The following is an 18,969-nucleotide window of genomic DNA, read 5'->3' as shown; positions in this document are numbered from 1 at the left end:
TCCTGACCTAAATGGCGGCATTCTATGCTAACTGGAACAGTTCTGACTGTAGGGCAATCACAGGAAGAACAACAGTACCGTATATACTCGAGTATAAGCCGAGATTTTCAGCCTCTTTTTTGAGGCTGAAAGTGCCCCCCTCGGCTTATACTCGAGTCATCGCTGTCTGCCCGCTCGATCAGCGTGTCGAGCAGACAGACAGCGGCCATTCTATGATTCAAAAGCCGCGCCTCCGGCTCCGCCTTCGCCTGTGATAGGCGGAACACTGAATTTCCCAGCAGCCTGTGTTCCGCCTATCACGGGCGTCGTCTCATCCTCGTACTACGGACGAGGATGATACGACGTCCGTGATAGGCGGAACACAGGCTGCTGGGAAATTCAGTGTTCCGCCTATCACAGGCGAAGGAGGAGGCGCGGCTTTTGAATTTTACAATGGCCGCCGACGAAGAGGGCACGGGACGGAGGCAAGGCAAGGCACGGCACGGGACAGGACGGGACGGGACGAAGACAAGGCACGACACGGGACGGAGGCTCGGGACAAAGGCTCGGGACACAGGTAGGCTGGACACACACACACACACACACACACACACACACACACACACACACACACGGATGGAGACACACACACACGGATGGATGGATGGATGGAGACACACACACACACAGGGATGGATGGATACACACACACACAGGGATGGATGGATGGATGGAGACACACACACACAGGGATGGATGGATGGATGGATGGAGACACACACACACAGGGATGGATGGATGGATGGATGGAGACACACACACACAGGGATGGATGGATGGATGGACACACACACACACAGGGATGGATGGACGGACACACAGGGATGGACGGACACACAGGGATGGACGGACACACACACAGGGATGGACAGGCATGTCTCACCCTCGGCTTATACACGAGTCAATAAGTTTGCCAGTTTTTTTGGGGGTAAATTGGGGGCCTCGGCTTATATTCGGGTCGGCCTATACTCGAGTATATACGGTATATGAATTTAGGCCTCATGTACACTGCTGCTGGTAAACGGATGCTCAGAGGCAGTTGGATGCTTTTTTTCAGCTGCCCCTGAACTTATCCAATGTTATGTTATGTGTACATGTACACGGGTTCGTTTAATATTTTTAGGCAGTTGAGTTTAGAGGCCTTTTTTGGAAAGCAAAAAAATGAGTTCAGGTGCTGAGTTTAGAGGCGTTTCAAGCGCCAAACGGCTCTAAACGTGGCAGAAAAAAAAAAAAACACGGCTAAGCGTGGCAGGTAAACGCGCCAAAGCGGACGTTTTAAATGTGGGTTACTATCTGTCAAGTTAAATCGTTCAGGAGAGGTTGCAAAAACGTCCCCTTGTACATTAAGCCTAAGAAAATATGTGCTTGTAGGCTAATTGGTGACACTTACAAGATATCCAATATCTAAAATTTAAATCTACCAGTACCTGTTAAAAAAAAGGGTACAAAATATTCAAATTCTCCCAAAAAAATATAACTGAAATGGAACATGACATCCATTCTCTTAAAGACATTAAGCGATACTGAACAGGTGTGAGGGGTTTTAGACTCAAGAAGGCTGGACCTTCATTTTTTGATTTTTTACCTAATGTCCATTTCTTCTGCAAGCAGTAGTATAACCTTTGTTATAGCCGTGTCCCTCAGTGGATGAAAACCCTCTTTTAGCTATCATATTTCTACCCATTGACCACTGCCTTACATGAGGGGCCAGATCAGTACATTAGATCACATGCCAAATACAGTTTTGGTGCATTATTTCCATGCGAAATGCGATAACTGCTATGAGTAAAAAACACAAAAAAATAAATAAAATAAAAATAAATCGGTCTTATGAACTCTATGGGACCCTTCTAAAACATGAAGGTATCATTAATAAACACATAATTATACCAAAAAGAAAAAAAAAGTTGTAGTATATCACCTTTCAAAGATTTTTTTATTTTTTTTGGGCATTTTCATTTAAAAGCATTCTGGCTATCTGAACATCTGGAATACGAGACAAATTTATTTAAACCTTTTTAACATAGGACTACTTACTATATATTACATTGACCCGCACACTTAACCACTTTCAGACCGGACCATTTTGCTGGTCAAAGACCAGACCACTTTTTGCGATTCGGCACTGCGTCGCTTTAACTGACAATTGCGCGGTCGTGCGATGTGGCTCCCAAACAAAATTGACGTCCTTTTTTTCCCACAAATAGAGCTTTCTTTTGGTGGTATTTGATCACCATTGCGGTTTTTATTTTTTGCGCTATAAACAAAAATAGAGCGACAATTTTGAAAAAACGCATTATTTTTTACTTTTTGTTATAATAAATATCCCCCAAAAATATATAAAAAAAATTTTTTTCCCTCAGTTTAGGCCAATACGTATTCTTCTACATATTTTTGGTAAAAAACAAAAAAAAAATCGCAAGAAGCGATTATTGATTGGTTTGCGCAAAAGTTATAGCGTTTACAAAATAGGGATAGTTTTATAGCATTTTTATTAATAATTTTTTATTATTTTTTTTACTAGTAATGGCGGCGATCAGCGATTTTTATTGTGACTGCGACATTGTGGGGGACCCATCGGACATTTTTGACACATTTTTGGGGTCATTTATACAGTAATCACTGCTATATAAATGCAGTAAATCCTGTGTAAATGACACTGGCAGTGAAGGGGTTAACCAGTGGGTGGCAGTGTAGGGGTTAAGTGTTCCTAGGGGTGTGTTACTAACTGTGGGGGGGGTTGGGCTTTCATTTAGTGAACACTGATCTCATGGAGCAGAGATCAGCGTCACTAGTTGCTAGGCAGAATGGAGAAATGCTGTTTACACGGCATTTCCTCCATTCAGCCGTCCCGTGAGATGATCGCGGGTCCTGCGACCAGACTCACGGGGGTCCCGACCAGCGCGGGAGCGCGCCGCCGGCGGCGCGCTCCCGATGGCAGGGCGGCATTGAAGATTGGACGTACATGTATGCCAATATGCCTGCCCATGCCATTCTGTCGACGTACATCGTCGTGCGCTGGTCGGGAACCGGTTAAAAAAGGATGCCCTTTTCCAACTTCCCTATACCACAATTTTTCAAATAAATCTTTCACCCGTTTATGTACTTGATACAGTTGCATGATACAGATTACGGACTAAACCCCTGTTTTTAACGCATACTGTTAGACAGGTTAATTTGGTTGTCTGCGAGCTGGTGGTAAGTAGACTTTAGTATTTCCCTGGGCATTCCCCAGACCTTGTTGTTACCTGTTGTTTAGCCTTCCAAAGCCACTTACTGCGATAGCCAGCTATAGATGAGGGCGGTGGGCAAGTTCTTGATAACACGGTAGTGTTTGCATTGGTCCAGCAGTGCACCAACACCTTTGCTGCCATTGTGCTCTTGCTGGGTGTTTGGTGTGTTCCTGTACCTTTAAGGAGGGGTGGCTCCCCTTCAGTCCACCTGCCCTCATCTAACCATCAGAATGCATGTGCCTCCACTGCGGGGACACTATGTTAGTGTTAGGACCACAGATACCAGGGTGCCTTGACGTGGCTCTGTGGCTCACGCATGCGTTTGCAAATGCGTGCGGACTAAACCCCTGTTTTTAACGCATACTGTTAGACAGGTTAATTTGGTTGTCTGCGAGCTGGTGGTAAGTAGGCTTTGGTTTTTCCCTGGGCATTCCCCAGACCTTGTTGTTGCATGATACAGATGTTCAGATAGTCGGGATGTTTTTAATGTTAAAAATACAAAGGCATGTGGCTTTAATGTATTACATTTTTTTTAAAGGGGATATACTCCCACATTTGTTTTTTTGGTATAATTATCTTATAGGTTTAGTAAAGATATATTTAGGTAGAGTTCATAAGACAGGCTTTTTGTGGAGATTTTGTTAAATGCAGATAACTCCAGACCTATAGGGAGTTGAATAGGTACAAGATAGAGAAATAAATTAATGAAGCTTAATTAAAAACACACAAAGTCACACTATGTCCTCCCATACCTGTTTCAGGGGTGATCTTCAGATTAGGGTGATCTTTTGTTTCTAGGCTGGTAGATGCCTGCTGTCCCTTTCGTCCACGCACAGGTCGAGTTCCCTGCAGAACACAGAAAAGTATTCTATGAAAAACTGCAGCCCTACATTAGCACCAGCACCACACACACCTGTACATGAATATTTGCTGGCAATTTTAGTATGAAAGAAGGCCATGGTTAGGTGTGCAAGTAAGATCTGGGATAAAGTTGGGAATAGTCCACTGCTGACATTAGGACCAGGGGTAAAAGGAGCTTATGATTCTTTTGGCCATGTGTGAGGTATAATATTGCCGGAAAATATTAGGTGGTGTACGTGAGTTGGAGTCAAAAGCAGTTTGGCAACTGACAGGTAACCCTGCGATTTGCTCCTTTTTGGAAAAATAAACCATTTTAATGCTGATACAACCACTAGCTTATACATCTCTTCATTCCAACACCATCAGCCATAGGAAGAAAATGAGAATGCCTTGTGCTAGCTATATCTCATGACATTGAACTTACACAGAGGGTGCATATTCTCTCCATAACTCATGTGACCGCATTGGGGTTTGGTAGTTGCCTTATTCAGGCATTCACACATGGTAGAAAAGGTAGCGAGTGTCATATTACCCTATAACCAAAATGGGAGTTATACTTCACTTTCAGCGACCTACGGAAAAGGAAAGAGTACAAGCTGATAAACTACACAGCTGAACTTTCAAGTAAAGTTGGGAAGGAACAAATTGTAGTAGCAGAACATGCCACTACTTTTGATGGTTTTATCTGGCAGCCTGTACCTTGGAGTACAGTGAAGCGTGCAACAGATTTTTAGAGACCACGAGTTATATGCCATTACCTTCATGCGGAACGATAATCTCCACTCCGGCGCTGTGGTGTCCCACATCTGCCTCGCTAGCCAGTCTTCCACATTCTGATCATCGGTTATTTTTCATTCATCCTGGCAGATGCTGAAATTTTACTCTGAGCTTCGCATGTGCACCTCAGTGTAGTGTGAACAGGCAGGTCAGAAACTATACTGCAGTAGAGGCATAGAATGTCCCTTCTGCATTAAAAATAAACCTGCCCGTTAGCAACTTTTTTTAAAACGAAAAGTTTAATTGTTTTTAGGTGCTCGGACACTGGAAACTTCCTATTCTTAGACCATTCGGCATACCGAAGCATTAAAACTGAGGAGGTGAGCAAAAATCATAGCAACTGAGAACTGCCAACAGGCCCACAGAAAGAACAAAAAACCCAAATACTCCAACAGCAGCTTGAAGCACCTTGCGGCCAAAGTTTGGATCAGCAGAGGCCAGAATGCCCACCTTGTTGAATTTATTAGGACCAGGTGGTGGCCTTGCAAATTGAGAATACAGAGGTTTGATCCTGAAAAGCCTAGAAGAAAACAGTTCCAACGGAATAGGCTCTGATGGAAAAGGGAGGAACTTTGCCCTAAGGGTGGAGAGCCCTTGGAAATAAGTGGTCTTATCCCATTGGCAATGTTGTAGATGGAGGCAGGGTGACTTCTAGGAGAGTCCACAGGCAAGACAGACTCTTGCAAATAGAGGTTGTAACTTTCAGGTAGATCCTGACAGCCCTAACCACATCATGGCAATGTAGGACAATTACTTTGTCGTGTTTTAGGGCAGGGCAGAGGGAAGATAGGAAAATGTTCGAATTGAGGTGAAAAGGAGGAGACTACCCTAGGCAAAAAAGTTTTGATCCCAAAACCACGTTGTTGCTGACCAAAACAAGAAAAGGATCAGATGGGGATCAAGGCGGCAACCATAAAAGGTGCTTTCACACCCGCAATCTTGTTAGATGCAAGAAAACTGGGGTTCCCGCAATCAGGCACTCTGCTAAGTTTAACAACAGTCCTCAGCTGCAGAGCCAACTATAAAAACATTGTAACGTTTTGTTCTTTAGATAAAAAGAATGAACTTTGGTCTGTAAATGAGGGCAGTTTACCCACTTAAAGTGTTACTAAACCCAGTAATATGAAAATAGTCCATCCAGCCCCCCAGTGCCCACGGCTTACACATTTTTTTTTTAATTACATTACTGCCACTATATACCTTTTTTGGATGATCTGTATACCACAGTTACTTGATAAACTGCACAGTTTCTCCAGTGCTGAGAGTATGGGGAGGAGGAGATTTCCACTACAGCCTGTACATACACCCACATGTGTGATTTCAATATCATGTGGACTGGCCATCTCTGAGAATAAGTAATTGTTCTCTCCAGCATAAAAAGACAACTGAGCATGTGCAGGCCAGCTACTCTACCTGTGTTAGCTGGCCTTCCCCAGACAGTACAGAAAGGTGGAAGATTTATGCACACAGGATAAAAACTGCTTTTTTACACAATGCAGAGGAATAAGCCCTTAAGTTCCAGTGCGAGTATAATAGCCTGCTATGCTGCATATACAGACTGATTTTACTGTTGTGGGTTTAGTAACACTTTAAAGAATAAACCCTTTTTCTGACACCTTTTTTTTTTTGCTAGAAAATTACTTAGAACCCCCAAACTAAGATATATAGATATAGAGAGCCAGAGAGATATCTCTATTTAGCAGAGACCCTAGAGGCTAAAATGGTGGTTGTTGCAATATATTATGTCACACTGTATCCGCGCAGCGGTCTTTCAAATGCAATTTTTTGGGGGAAAACATATACTTTAATTAATTTAAAAAAAAAAACGAAACAGTAAAAGTTAGCCCAATTTTTTGTAGCGTATGAAAGATGTTGTTAAGCCACGAGAATCGTGATCTTTATTCTTAGCAAAAACATTGCGATTCTCATTTTGCCCAGAATCATGCAGCCCTAATGGGTAGTTAGTTGTGACCAAGGACCATGTACTCAGGGAGTTCTGTAAGGAAGTTGTAAACTCTACCAGCCTGTAATGTTTGCATCTGCCCTTACCTCATTCCAAGTCCTGAAAAGGATTGCATTCACCAATTCCAGGGCAGGATTGGAAATCCACCATGTCAGGGAGATCTTTGCCTAAATAGACAGTAGCATTGGCCAACCACAGACTGGATTTTTCCACATCTTGATGTTGGACTGAAAGGGTCTGGAGTGAAACTCGGCAAAGGGAAATGCCTCAAAAAAAAGGAGACAATCATGAGGTAGAGAACCCTCACACAGATGTAAAGGGATGTTGTTGTGACTAGATGTTCCAAGAACTGGAGCTTAGGAACACCCTCTTCATCTGAGTGAGGAAGATTCTTGCTTGGGCCGTGTCCAACTTTAGATCAAGTGCTCCAGATGCTGTGTTGGCTGGAGAACAGACTTTGCAAAGACCCACCCAATTACTTTAAACCTTTGGTTGGGTAATCAACTTTTCATATTGGGAGATCACTTTCTGGCAGAGGAGTCCTTCAACAAGGGATGAAAAACCAGAAGAGGGAGAAGCACATTTGTGAATACTCGGGCTACAGAGGTCCACAGCAAAATGTAGGAAGCACTGGTGTAAATGGAAAAACTATGTCTACCAATTCAATTTCCTTTTTCTGAGCAAAGCAATAACAGATCTTAGCTGTGGTGTATCTGGATTTTGCAAAAGCATTTGGCACAGTTCCCCATAAATGTTTACTGCACAAAATAAGGTCTGATGGCATGGACCATAGCGTGAATACATGGATTCAAAACCGGCTACAAGGGCAAAGTCAGAGGGTGGTGATGAATGGGGAAATACTCGGAATGGCCAGGGGTGGGTAGTGGGGTCCCACAGGGTTCTGTGCTTGGACCAATCCTATTTAATTTGTTCATAAACAACCTGGAGGATGGGGTAAGCAGTTCAATCTCTGTATTTGCGGACGATACTAAGCTAAGCAGGGCAATAACTTCTCCGCAGGATGTGGAAACCTTGCAATAAGTTCTGATCAAATTTATGGGGTGGGCAACTAAATGGCAAATAAGGTTTAATGTAGAAAAATGTAAAATAATGCATTTGGGTGGTAAAATATGATTGCAATCTATACACTGGGGGGAGAACCTCTGAGGAAAATCAAGGATGGAAAAGGACCTGGGGGTCTTAGTAGATGATAGCAGCAGCTTGGCATTGTATGCCATTGCTGAGCCTAATAAAGTAAACAGAATATTGGCATGCATTAAAAAAAGGGATTAACTCCAGGGGTAAAGTGAGAATTCTCCCACTCTACAATACTCTGGTCCGGCCACACCTGGAGTATGCTGTCCAGTTCTGGGCACCAGTCCTCAGGAAGGATGTACTGTAAATGGAGCGAGTACAAAGAAGGGAAACAAAGCTAATAAAGAGTCTGGAGGATATTAGTTATGAAGAAAGGTTGTGAGCACTCAACTTATTCTCTCTGGAGAAGAGACGCTTGAGAGGGGATCCGATTTCAATTTACAAATACCATACTGGTGACTCCTCAATAGGGATAAAACAATAGGGATAAACTACGTAGAGGGTTCTTTACTGTAAAGGCGGCAAGGATGTTGAATTCCATTCCACAAGCAGTGGTTCCAGCGGAGGGCATCGATAGTTTAAAAAAACGATTAGATAAGCATCTGAAAGACTGCAACGTACAGGGATATACAATGTAATACTGACATATAATCACACAAATGGGTGAGGTTGAAAAAAGACACAAGTCCAACCTAAGATCTTTTAGAGTGCATCTAGAATTTTGGAACATGTAGAAATTGGTTTAGCGATTTTAAGTCCAGTATTGAGAAGATGTCCCCATTTTGATATTGGGCTGTAAACAGGTTTGAATGGAAACCTAGAGACCTCCCTTCTGAAAGAACTGGTACAACCACTATACATGTACAATCACTATACATGGTGCACCTAATGTTGGTACAAGGCGGCCATTAAAGCTTTTGAATAGATACTGTCACTAAAAGTGAAGAGGGGGAAGAGATAGAAAGTTTAATTTGTACATCTTTGAAATGGCACATTGGACCCAAAAGGTCTAAGATGTCAACAGACATCCACCCACTCCAAGGAGTGGGGGTGCCACTTCATTGTGAGGAAGGCTTGGGAGTAGAAGTAGGAGATGTAGGCTTTTTCTTTAGGTGTAGGAGTACCTTACCTCCAGTAACTTTCTTCATGAAATTGCCAAGGGATTTCCCCTAAGATGCATTCACTTTTTTTTTTTTTTTTTAACCAAGAAGCATGTTCAGCAGACTACAACGAGGGGAAAAAAGTATGTGATACCCTGCGGATTTTGTAAGTTTGTTCACTGAGAGAAAAAAAAAAAAGAAGGATCAGTCTAATCTTAATTGTAGGTTTATTTTAACCACATGCTGACCGATGCACGCCGATATACGTCGGCAGAATGGCACGGACAGGCAAATGAGTACCTTTAAATTTGCCGGCGTGCCATCGCGCGCGCGCCGGTCGGGACCTCCGTGAGACCGATCGCGGGTCCCGTGGACTCGATCGCCGCAGGGATACCCACGATCATCTCACGGGGAGGAAGAACGAGGAGATGCTAATGTAAACAAGCATCTCCCCGTTCTGCGTAGTGACAGATCTCTGCTCCCTGTAATCGGATGAAAGAGATAAGTGATGTGGCATACACAGCCACGCCCCCCCAACGTTAGAAATACTCCCCAGGGCACACTTGACCCCTACACTGCCAGCTAATGGTTAACCCCATTCACTGCCAGTATCGTTTACACAGGAATCAGTGCATTTGTATAGCACTGATTGTTGTATAAGTGACAATGGTCCCAAAAATGTGTCCGCCATAATGTCGCAGTCACGTTAAAAAAAAACATTTTTTTTTTTAAAATAAAAATGCCATAAAACTATCCCCTATTTTGTGAACGTTATAACTTTTGCGCAAACCAATCAATCACTTACTGCGATTTTTTTTACCAAATATATGTAGAAGAATACACATCGGGCTAAACTGAGGAAAAAAAATGTTATATATATATATATATATATATATATATATATATATATATATATATATATATATATATATTTGGGGGATATTTATTATATATTAAAAAATAAATAAAAAAAAAGTGTTTTTTTCAAAATTGATGCTCTTTTTTTTGTTTATAGCGCAAAAAATAAAAACCACAGGGGTGGACAAACAGCGCCAAAACAAAAGCTCTGTTTGTGGGGGAAAAAAAAATACTTCAATTGTTTTGTCAGTTAAAGCGACGCAGTGCCGAAAAAGTGCTCTGTTCTTTGGCCTGCAAAATGGTCCGGGGCTTAAGTGGTTAACAGAGAGAGACAGAACAAAAAAAATAAAGAAAAACGCGTTTCAAAAAAGTTATAAATTGATTTACATTTCAACGAGTGAAATACGTATGTGACCCCCTTTGCAAAACACGACTTGGTGGAAAAATCCTTGTTGGCAATCACAGAGGTCAGACATTTCTTGTAGTTGGCCACCAGGCTTGCACACATCTCAGAAGGGATTTTGTCCCATTCCTCTGTGCAGATCCTCTCAGTCATTAAGGTTTCAAGGCTGACGTTTGGCAACTCAAACCTTCAGCTCTCTCCACATATTTTCTATGGGAGTAAGGTGTGGTGGCTGCCTAGGACACTCCAGGACCTTAATGTGCTTCTTCTTGAGCCACGCCTTCGTTGTCCTTGGCTACATGTTTTGGTCATTGTCCTGTTGATATATCCTTCCATGACCCATTTTCAATGCCCTGGCTGAGGGAAGGAGGTGCTCATCTAAGATTTGATGGTACACGGGCCCGTCCATCGTCCCTTTGATGCAGTGAAGTTGTACTTTCCAAATAGCAGAAAAACACTCCCAAAGCATAAGGTTTCCACCTCAATTTTTGATGGTGGGAATGGTGTGTTTAGGATCATAGGCAGCATGCCTCCTCCAAATAGGGAGAGTTGAGTTGATGCCAAAGAGCTTGATTTTGGTCTCATCTGACCACAACACTTTCACCCAGTTCCCCTCGGAATCTTTGAGATGTTCATTAGCTAACTTCACAGGCCTGTACATGTGCTTTCTTGAGCAGGGGGACATTGCAGGCGCTACAGCAATTCAGTCCTTCACAGTGTAGTCTGTTATCAATTGTTTTCTTGGCAACTATGGTCCCAGCTGCCCTGAGAGCGATAAGATTCTTCTGTGTAGTTCTGGGCCAATTTCTCAGTGTTCTCATGATCATTGGAACTCCACATGGTGAGATCTTGCATGGAGCCCCAGACCAAGGGAGATCGATTGTGATTTTGTGTTTTTTCCCCCATTTGCAAATAATTGCACCAACTGTTGTCAACCTCTCACCTGCTTGCCGATGGTCTAGTAGCTCATTCCAGCGTTGTCTAGGTTTACAATCTCGTCCCTGACATCCTTGGACAGTTCTTTGGTCTTGGCCATGGTGGAGAGATTGTACTCTGATTGCTTCTGTGGACAGGTGTCTTTTATACAGGTAAAAAGTTGAGATTAGGAGCACTCTTTAAGAGTGCTCCTAATCTCAGCTCGTTACCCGTACAGAAGACACATGGGAGCCAGAAATCTCACTCATTAAAAGGCAAATCAATTTAGAACTTTTTTGAAATGCGTTTTTCTGGATATTTTTGTTGTTTTCTTTCACTGTTAGTATAAACCTCCCATTAAAATTATAGACTGATCATTTGTCAGTGGGCTAACATACAAAATTAGCAGGGGATCAAATACTTTTCCCCTTACTGTAAGCTTTTAGTCATAAAATCCTGTGCATGTCCACAGAGATCAAAGGGAAGCTTGAGCCCCACAGGGGTTCTATTTTGGTTGTGGAGAATCAAGTGCTTTAGGCAAAGACTAGTGCACACTGCATTCCTGTAGGTGTCCACAGTGGAAAGCATTTGGCATAAAACCATTGTTTGTACCTCATAGGATAAGAGGGAGTGAAAAGCCTCTTCTACATAATCAGTGTGTCTTTACCTCCATATCTAAGTAAAGGAGCTTCCACTTCCGATTCCTGAACAGGGTCAGGAGGGGAAAAAAAAAAAAAAAAAAAAAGGAAGATTTATAGGATCTTTGGTTTCAGGAAACTACAACTGCCAAAAAAGTTTTCCAAAGATCTCAGACAGTGGCAGAGAAATCTCAGTTATAAGCCAACCCTTATTATGAAGTGTCCTCTACCCAGTATGCCGCAATTCTATAATCCCCACAAAACAGAGTGTGGAGCATCTATGTTCCTCAATCGACTACAAGAAAAAAAAAAAATTCAAGTACAAAAATCTTATCTTTAACGTATAGGACACAGGACCCGGTATTTACAGTCCAGTGAGGTATACAGGAAATTATAGTTGGAAAATCCAAAAGCAGCCCAACAAAAAGGTATGGTCGGCTGCCACTGATCAGACCAATAAAAGTTAAACTATCACATGGCAGAGTTATGTGAAGGAACCAAATCCTGGAATCAAGGATAGATGGAGAGAAGCTCTCTGCAAGGCAGAGGAACAGTCATGACCAAGGAAAAAGTAGTTCTAGTTTTGATAAGTGCCTGTGACAAGTCTTTCAAGCTCGATTAACCCCTGTAGTGTCGGAATATTATGGCTGAGAGATAGAGGACAAAAGATGTTTTTTTTTCATAATACAAAAAAGATTTCAACTGACAGCTGGCACCAATGAGTGGCATAATGAATCAAATATAAGCACTGTCCCTTGTGCTGCTATTTAATAGTGCAGCAGTGAATGAGCTCCCTGCACTTCAGCCTGACTGGGCTTACTCACAATGTGAATCAGATATAGGGTCACACCAAGGGCTTTGCCACAAAGCAGGACCCAGAAAGTATTCTGCTGCAAACACGCTTCAAGTCTAGAAATGTCCACAATGCACAGTCCAGTGCCTGAAGGTCACAATCCAGGCTAGCCCCACACATCCAGTCCAGCAGGGTACGGTCCGCATAGCTACTACCGAGGAGCAGCGGATCTGGATAGCTTCTATGTAGAGAACAGTTCAAACAGCAGTATAATGAGAAGTTTTAATTGAATCGAGGAAAAATCACCAGAAGTGTAGTAAAAATCTTCTTTCACCAAGTTTAGAAAACTAGCACAAAAAAACAAACAAAAAAAAAAAACACTTTTTAGCAGAGCTGAAAAGGTAGCCAACCATCTAGGACACTAGGGAAGAAGAATTATATTGAGGAGGGGGTTGTGCACAAGCTGGTCTACAAATTCTTGTTTGCCAGTGTACCTTGTATATCTAATAAATAAACCATACCTAATCTCTAATGGACAATAAATAAAGTGGTGCTAACAAATACAGTAAGCTCTATACACACAAGCTTAAGAGCCATATACCGTATGCCCATCCTTATATACATTACTGTAAGAGCAATGAGTCCATACGGCTTACTCAATAGAGTGCAAACTGTAGTTCCCACAGGAATCCATTAGAAGTGTTTGTGGATTGATCTTACTTCATAAAAAAGTAGATTTTGATTGGTTGCTCTGGGGTTTTTCACTTTAACACTTAAAGTGGTTGTAAACTCTCCCTCACAACTTTATTGCATTGTAATCCTCATAAAAAACACTCATGATTGCTGCTAATAATTGTCTCCTTGTTTTGCTGTAATCCGTCCCGTTTTGATTAATGATGTCACAGCACATGAGTTTCCTTTCCCTTGATTTATGGCACGCTCTGTGTACAGTCTATCCACTGATATAGTGCTGCGAATGGCATTTCCTCTTCCAGCGGCACAGCCATTTAAGCTTGCGAGGCTGCAGAGTTTTCAAGTTCCTGGTACTCTCCATGTGACAGTGAGATGCCACATGGGGGGATAAATCTTGGCAATCATGCTGCATTCTAGAGTGGCGATCAGCTGCAGTAGGACTGACAGGCATACACATTCAATCATGCTAAGCTATTGTAAGTAATTCAGCATACTCGGCAATGAGAGACAGTTGTCGTGGAACATCGGACTGAGAACGAGGCTTGGCTATAACACAATTGCGCATGCGTGAGACTGCGGTGAAGGGAAGCGCAAAATTGTGGAAATCGGACTCAGATAACAGTACCGAAGATGGCACCACCTTATCCAGGAAGAAAAAAACTAAAGTAATAGGCGATTGTAGTTGGATTAAGTTAGGTGTTGCTTGCTAACAAGTGATAAAAGCAAAATAGATGAAAAGCACCATAGGGATTGCAGGGTTTACTTCCTCTTTAAGGGTTGATTTACTAAACCGGACAAGTGCAAAAACTAGTGTAGCTGTGCATGATAGCCAATCAGCTTCTAACTTCAACTTGTTCAATTAGTCTTTGACCAAAAAAAAAAAAAAAATCCTGGAAGCCGATTAGTTTCTATGCACAGCTGCATCAGATTTTGCACGCCCTAGTTTTAGAAAATCAACCCCTTAGCAACTGGCAGTCTTCGTTGAACAAGTCTAATTCTGTCTATAGACCCAGGCTGCACACTCTGCATGGTCTGGGCACATGTCATATTATGAAGCTAATGAATCTGACAGAACCAGACAATGAGTCAGGATCAGCATGCCCACTCAGTCAAATACAACATCATTTACTTGAAAGTATTGCATACCTCGCACTGACGCACAGAGCCTGTGCCATTCCTACAAAAAAAAAAAAACAAACAAAAAAAAAACAGGCATATTTCAGGAATGACGCACATTCACACAAGTGAGTCTCTTATGCAGGGTCTGTCCCACACAAGAAATATGCTGCATGCAGTTTCCGGGATTATAGCCCATACTTTCCTTTCTGCCCACACAAGGAGAGTGGGATAACAGCAGGAGATAGGGGAAACACAAGGGAGGAAGAGGGGTACTCCGGCTGTACTGTGAAATTCATTCAGCCAGCCTGCAAATCAGCGCAATACGTGATTATTGTATGTAGTATCCCCAGAAAGAGGGGCAGGTTGATTGCATCAATCAGCATTCAGCCAATGTCTGCTGTGTGGGAAGAATTAATTAGGAGCTGACCAGAAATAGGAAATGACTGTGAAATGATATGATTATATAATACATCAAAATAATAGTAGAGAGACAGAATGGCTTAGGGGTTGAAAGTAAGATTTTAAAGGGAGAGAGCTGCATAAAGGAAATGGGGGGAAAAAAATGAAACATGCGGATTATGCTATGGCTAGAAGACAAGCGCTGAGCAAGAAAACCAGAAATGTTGACAGGCAATGTTACACCAATGTAATTTAGCACATTTATTTTACTAACATGTTTTTCTTTCACATCCTCATTAAGGTTCCCATTGCTGTCACTGGACGAGGCTCCACTCATCGGGTTTTCATGTGAACCATGGCTGCCCAAACTTCCGTATCCACTGGAGCCACCGTTATGGACAGGCTGAATGGAAACAATGCATTGATAAACTGTCCATATACAGGGTATAAGACATATTTACACATTCCATTACAGCATTATAAGCTTTTTTTTTGGTAAGCTTTTTCAATGCACAACTCAATTTCCATTTTTTTTTTTTTTTTGAGATAATCACCATCTCCCTGTCGAATATCAATAATATGTTTATTAATATGTTTATTACAAGCTATATTGTGCCATACAAAACACAGATGTGGCCCCCAACGTAATCTATCATATATTCCTGGAAACATATCAGTAACACATAAGGTCTATATGAAATCCCGAAAACTGATTGATTAAAAAGCACTGAAATATGGTTTATTTCAGCCGTTTTTTAAGCCAAATACTCTTTATAATGTAACATAACTACTGTGTACTTCAAAAAGTTAGTTATAATAAACTGATTAATGTTAAAGAGAAAGTCCACCCTAACACTAAAAATCGCTACATCTACAGGCATCCATGATCTAACACCAACCTCTATAGCCCTGTAAAGAAGAAATCAATATACATACCTTTTTTGAAACCAGTCCAGTTTCCAGCGGCAGAAGCTCTGCAGAGGAGACAGCTGACAACGGTTGTGAAATGAATGGGAAGCGACATCACCCATAGAGTTACTATGAGGTTTCCGTTGTCGGCTGCCTCCTCTGCACCCGCCTCCACAGCAAAGCCACCTCTGTATTTAATATATGCATTTTTTGTATAAACACCTTTGGTTTTTACAGTTCTCTTTCATTTTGTGTATTTTTGTGACTGTATTACACATGGAGTTATATAAACTCTCCCTCTGGAGTCAGAGCAATCGGCATGAATGCTGAACAACTACTAAGGAAATAGAGTACAGGATAAGCCACATTCATCATGTGTGAACAACGAGTGGCTACACCAGAATTTTGTAATCATGCTCTGCAGAATTCTATTTTATTCAGTGTAAGGCGACTTACCTGCATAAGTAGCTGATGTATTTGCTCTGTAAGCTCTTGAATTCCAGGTTGCAGTGACTGGTTTTCTAAGCGTGGTGGTGCAGTAAAAATGTCTTCATTAACAGGGCCCCTAATAATGACAAAGATCGGCACCAAGTGTACTAACAGTTAATGTTTTATCATTGGGGCATTCAGTTACAATTACGAAGTTAAGGCATTTTCCTATGTCAATTTGCAGTAATTCATGATAGGTATGAACAACTAGAGACTTCTTAGTAGCCTAGACAAAAAACAAGTCTTAGTGCACTAAAAGTAAGTACACCACAATTTGGTATAGTCTACAATAATGTCCTGTATGGTTCTCGCTTACCAGCAAATGAAGATAAGAAATACAAAAAGAATGTTCATTGGCTGTTGGTGCGGATTACGCAGCACCCTAAATGCATGAAAGCACAGGGCATAGGCTATACTCACATCCTGACTTTGTGCCTGCCAATGATGAAAGATACTTTTCGACTCCAAGGGTTGATGAAACTGGACCAGCTAGTATCGACTGTGATATATTCCCCGTTGCGGGCACGGAATCGAATTGGGGAGAAGTCAAAAGGCTGCCCTCCATACTGCAGAACTAAAAAATAAAAAAAATATATAATTTTCATACATACAGTGTCTTGAAAAAGTATTCATACCTCTTGAAAATGTCCACATTTGGTCATGTTACAAACATAGTTGAGTCTGTCAATCAGCCGGGGCTCCCTCCCCTGTCACAAATTTTCTCTTGGTAATAAAAACTTGCCAGAAGTGACTAAAGGCAGTGGACAGAAATTACACTTTGTGCTCTGGATTGAGACAAGTACACACTATAGGAGGGGTACGCCTTGTTCATATTTGATGTCTGAGGTTTACAACCACTTTAAAGTGCAGCTATGAGCACAGAACTACAAAAATAAACTACAGCGATGCCTTTTATCTTAGTGGTTGTTAGCTCTCTCAATATTCTTGTTCGTGCTGCCAGAAAGAGCAACTGCCATATCAATTCCTTTACTAAACGTGTATTTAGCATTATTGCTCCTGCACTTGCAATCCTAAGCCAAACTACAGGTATACGTCCCATTGCACCAAAGTCAGCACTTTGCTCTAGTTATATTACATTTAATCTAGGATTTTTTTTTATTATTTATTTAGGAAAAGCCTGGTTAGGACTACTGTCTGCATGTCAAAGAACAGTGATGCACGAAAGCCTCTGCAACCAACCCTGCTACACCAAAGTGCCTCGGAAAAGATGCAATGTGCACAAAATGGGCAACAGAAGATTTAGGTTTTATTACCAGGGTTGCTGCTCTTCCACATAGTCCAGTATCTTCATATAAAAGTCTCCTTTCTTAATAATTAGGCAATTAAGCATAGAAAACTACCTTAATCCCTCTTGCTAACACTAAGAGGCTTCCTAACATGAAATCTGTGGCCAATATCTGGAGAAAACTGCTACAATATGGCCAATTTTAGCTCAAAGAACTCTTATGATCACTTATGTAAATACATAATTATTTGATCCCCTGCAGATTTTGTAAGTATGCCCACTTACAAGGAAACAAAGGGTCTATAATTTGTATCATAAGTGTATTTATGATCGAGACAGAATATCAACTAAAAATCCAGAAAAAAAAAAAAAATGATACAAATGTTATAAATTAAGTTGCAGTTCAGTGAGTAAAATAAGTATTTGATCCCCAAGCAAAACATGACTTCGTACTTGGTGGAGAAACCCTTGTTGACAAGCACAGAGGTAAGAGGTTTCTTGTAGTTGGTGACCAGTTTTGCACACATCAGGAGGGATTTTGGTCCACTCTACTTTACAGATCTTCTCTAAATCCTTAAGGATTCTTGGCTGTCTCTTGGCAACTCGAAGTTTCAGCTCCTTTCATAAATCTGGTCTGGAGACTAAACCACTCCATTACCTTAACCACTTTTACCCCAAAAGGATTTGGCCCCTTAATGACCAGACGACACAGCACTGTGTCACTTTATTTTTTTACTTTCTGCTATAATACATAAAAAAAAAAAAAAATAATAATAATGTATTTATCAGTTTAGGCCGATATACTTTCTACATATTTTGGGGGGGGGGGGGGGGGGGGGGGGGAAATCGCAGTAGGCATATATTGATTGGTTTGCGCATAAGTTATCACGTCTATGGGATAGATCAGGGGTGTCCAAGCTTTTTTCAAAGAGGGCCAGATTTGATAAAGTGAACATGCGCGAGAGCCAACCATTTTGCCTGACATTCTTTGAACCATTAAAATTCAGTCTAGGCGTGTTCATTCGAGCACCAATACACTGCCCAACAGGAACTCTCTAGCTTTTGTGGCTGTGTGTGAGTAAAGAGATGAGCTTGGACATGTTATTTGGATATACCGTATTTATTGGTGTATAACACGCACCCTGACTTTAAGAGGGGAGTTTCGGGAAAAAATATGACATTTTAAATAAAGAACTGTGAAGCAAAATAAAGGTCAGTGCCCATCTGCAGCCCCACCATTGCCATCAATGCAGCGCCCACCATTGCCATCAATGCAGCGCCCTAAAGAATAAAATGGCAGTCATTGCAATACTTTGTCACACCGTATTTGCGCAGTGGTCTTACAAGCGCAATTTGTTTGGGAAAAATGCACTCAGAGTTAAAAAATAAAAAAAATAAGACAACAGTAAAAGTAAGCCCGTTTTTTTCTATATTGTGAA

The 18,969-nt window shown here is 41.6% G+C and overlaps 1 protein-coding gene across 4 annotated transcripts in view; it reads right to left on the bottom strand.

Annotated features, from left to right (window-relative positions):
- The window catches only part of PER2 (period circadian regulator 2), a 119,902-nt gene that overhangs the window by 33,725 nt on the left and 67,208 nt on the right, over window positions 1-18,969 (bottom strand). For all 4 annotated transcript variants that reach the window (XM_077488326.1, XM_077488329.1, XM_077488330.1 and 1 more), the window contains 4 exons: window positions 16,705-16,858; window positions 16,252-16,360; window positions 15,161-15,289; window positions 4,025-4,118 (listed from right to left, as the gene is read on the bottom strand). In XM_077488326.1, coding sequence (XP_077344452.1) covers window positions 4,025-4,118; window positions 15,161-15,289; window positions 16,252-16,360; window positions 16,705-16,858 — 486 coding nt within the window. The remainder of the gene's footprint in view (window positions 1-4,024; window positions 4,119-15,160; window positions 15,290-16,251; window positions 16,361-16,704; window positions 16,859-18,969) is intronic.

The sequence above is a fragment of the Lithobates pipiens genome, unplaced genomic scaffold (genome assembly GCF_037356315.1).
Source record: "Lithobates pipiens isolate NorthernLeopardFrog02 unplaced genomic scaffold, aLitPip1_a1.2 Scaffold_18, whole genome shotgun sequence".
In the NCBI taxonomy this organism is placed as follows: domain Eukaryota; kingdom Metazoa; phylum Chordata; class Amphibia; order Anura; family Ranidae; genus Lithobates; species Lithobates pipiens.
The sequence above is the reverse complement of the archived record's forward strand: the minus strand, read 5'-3'. Positions and strand labels throughout refer to the sequence as shown.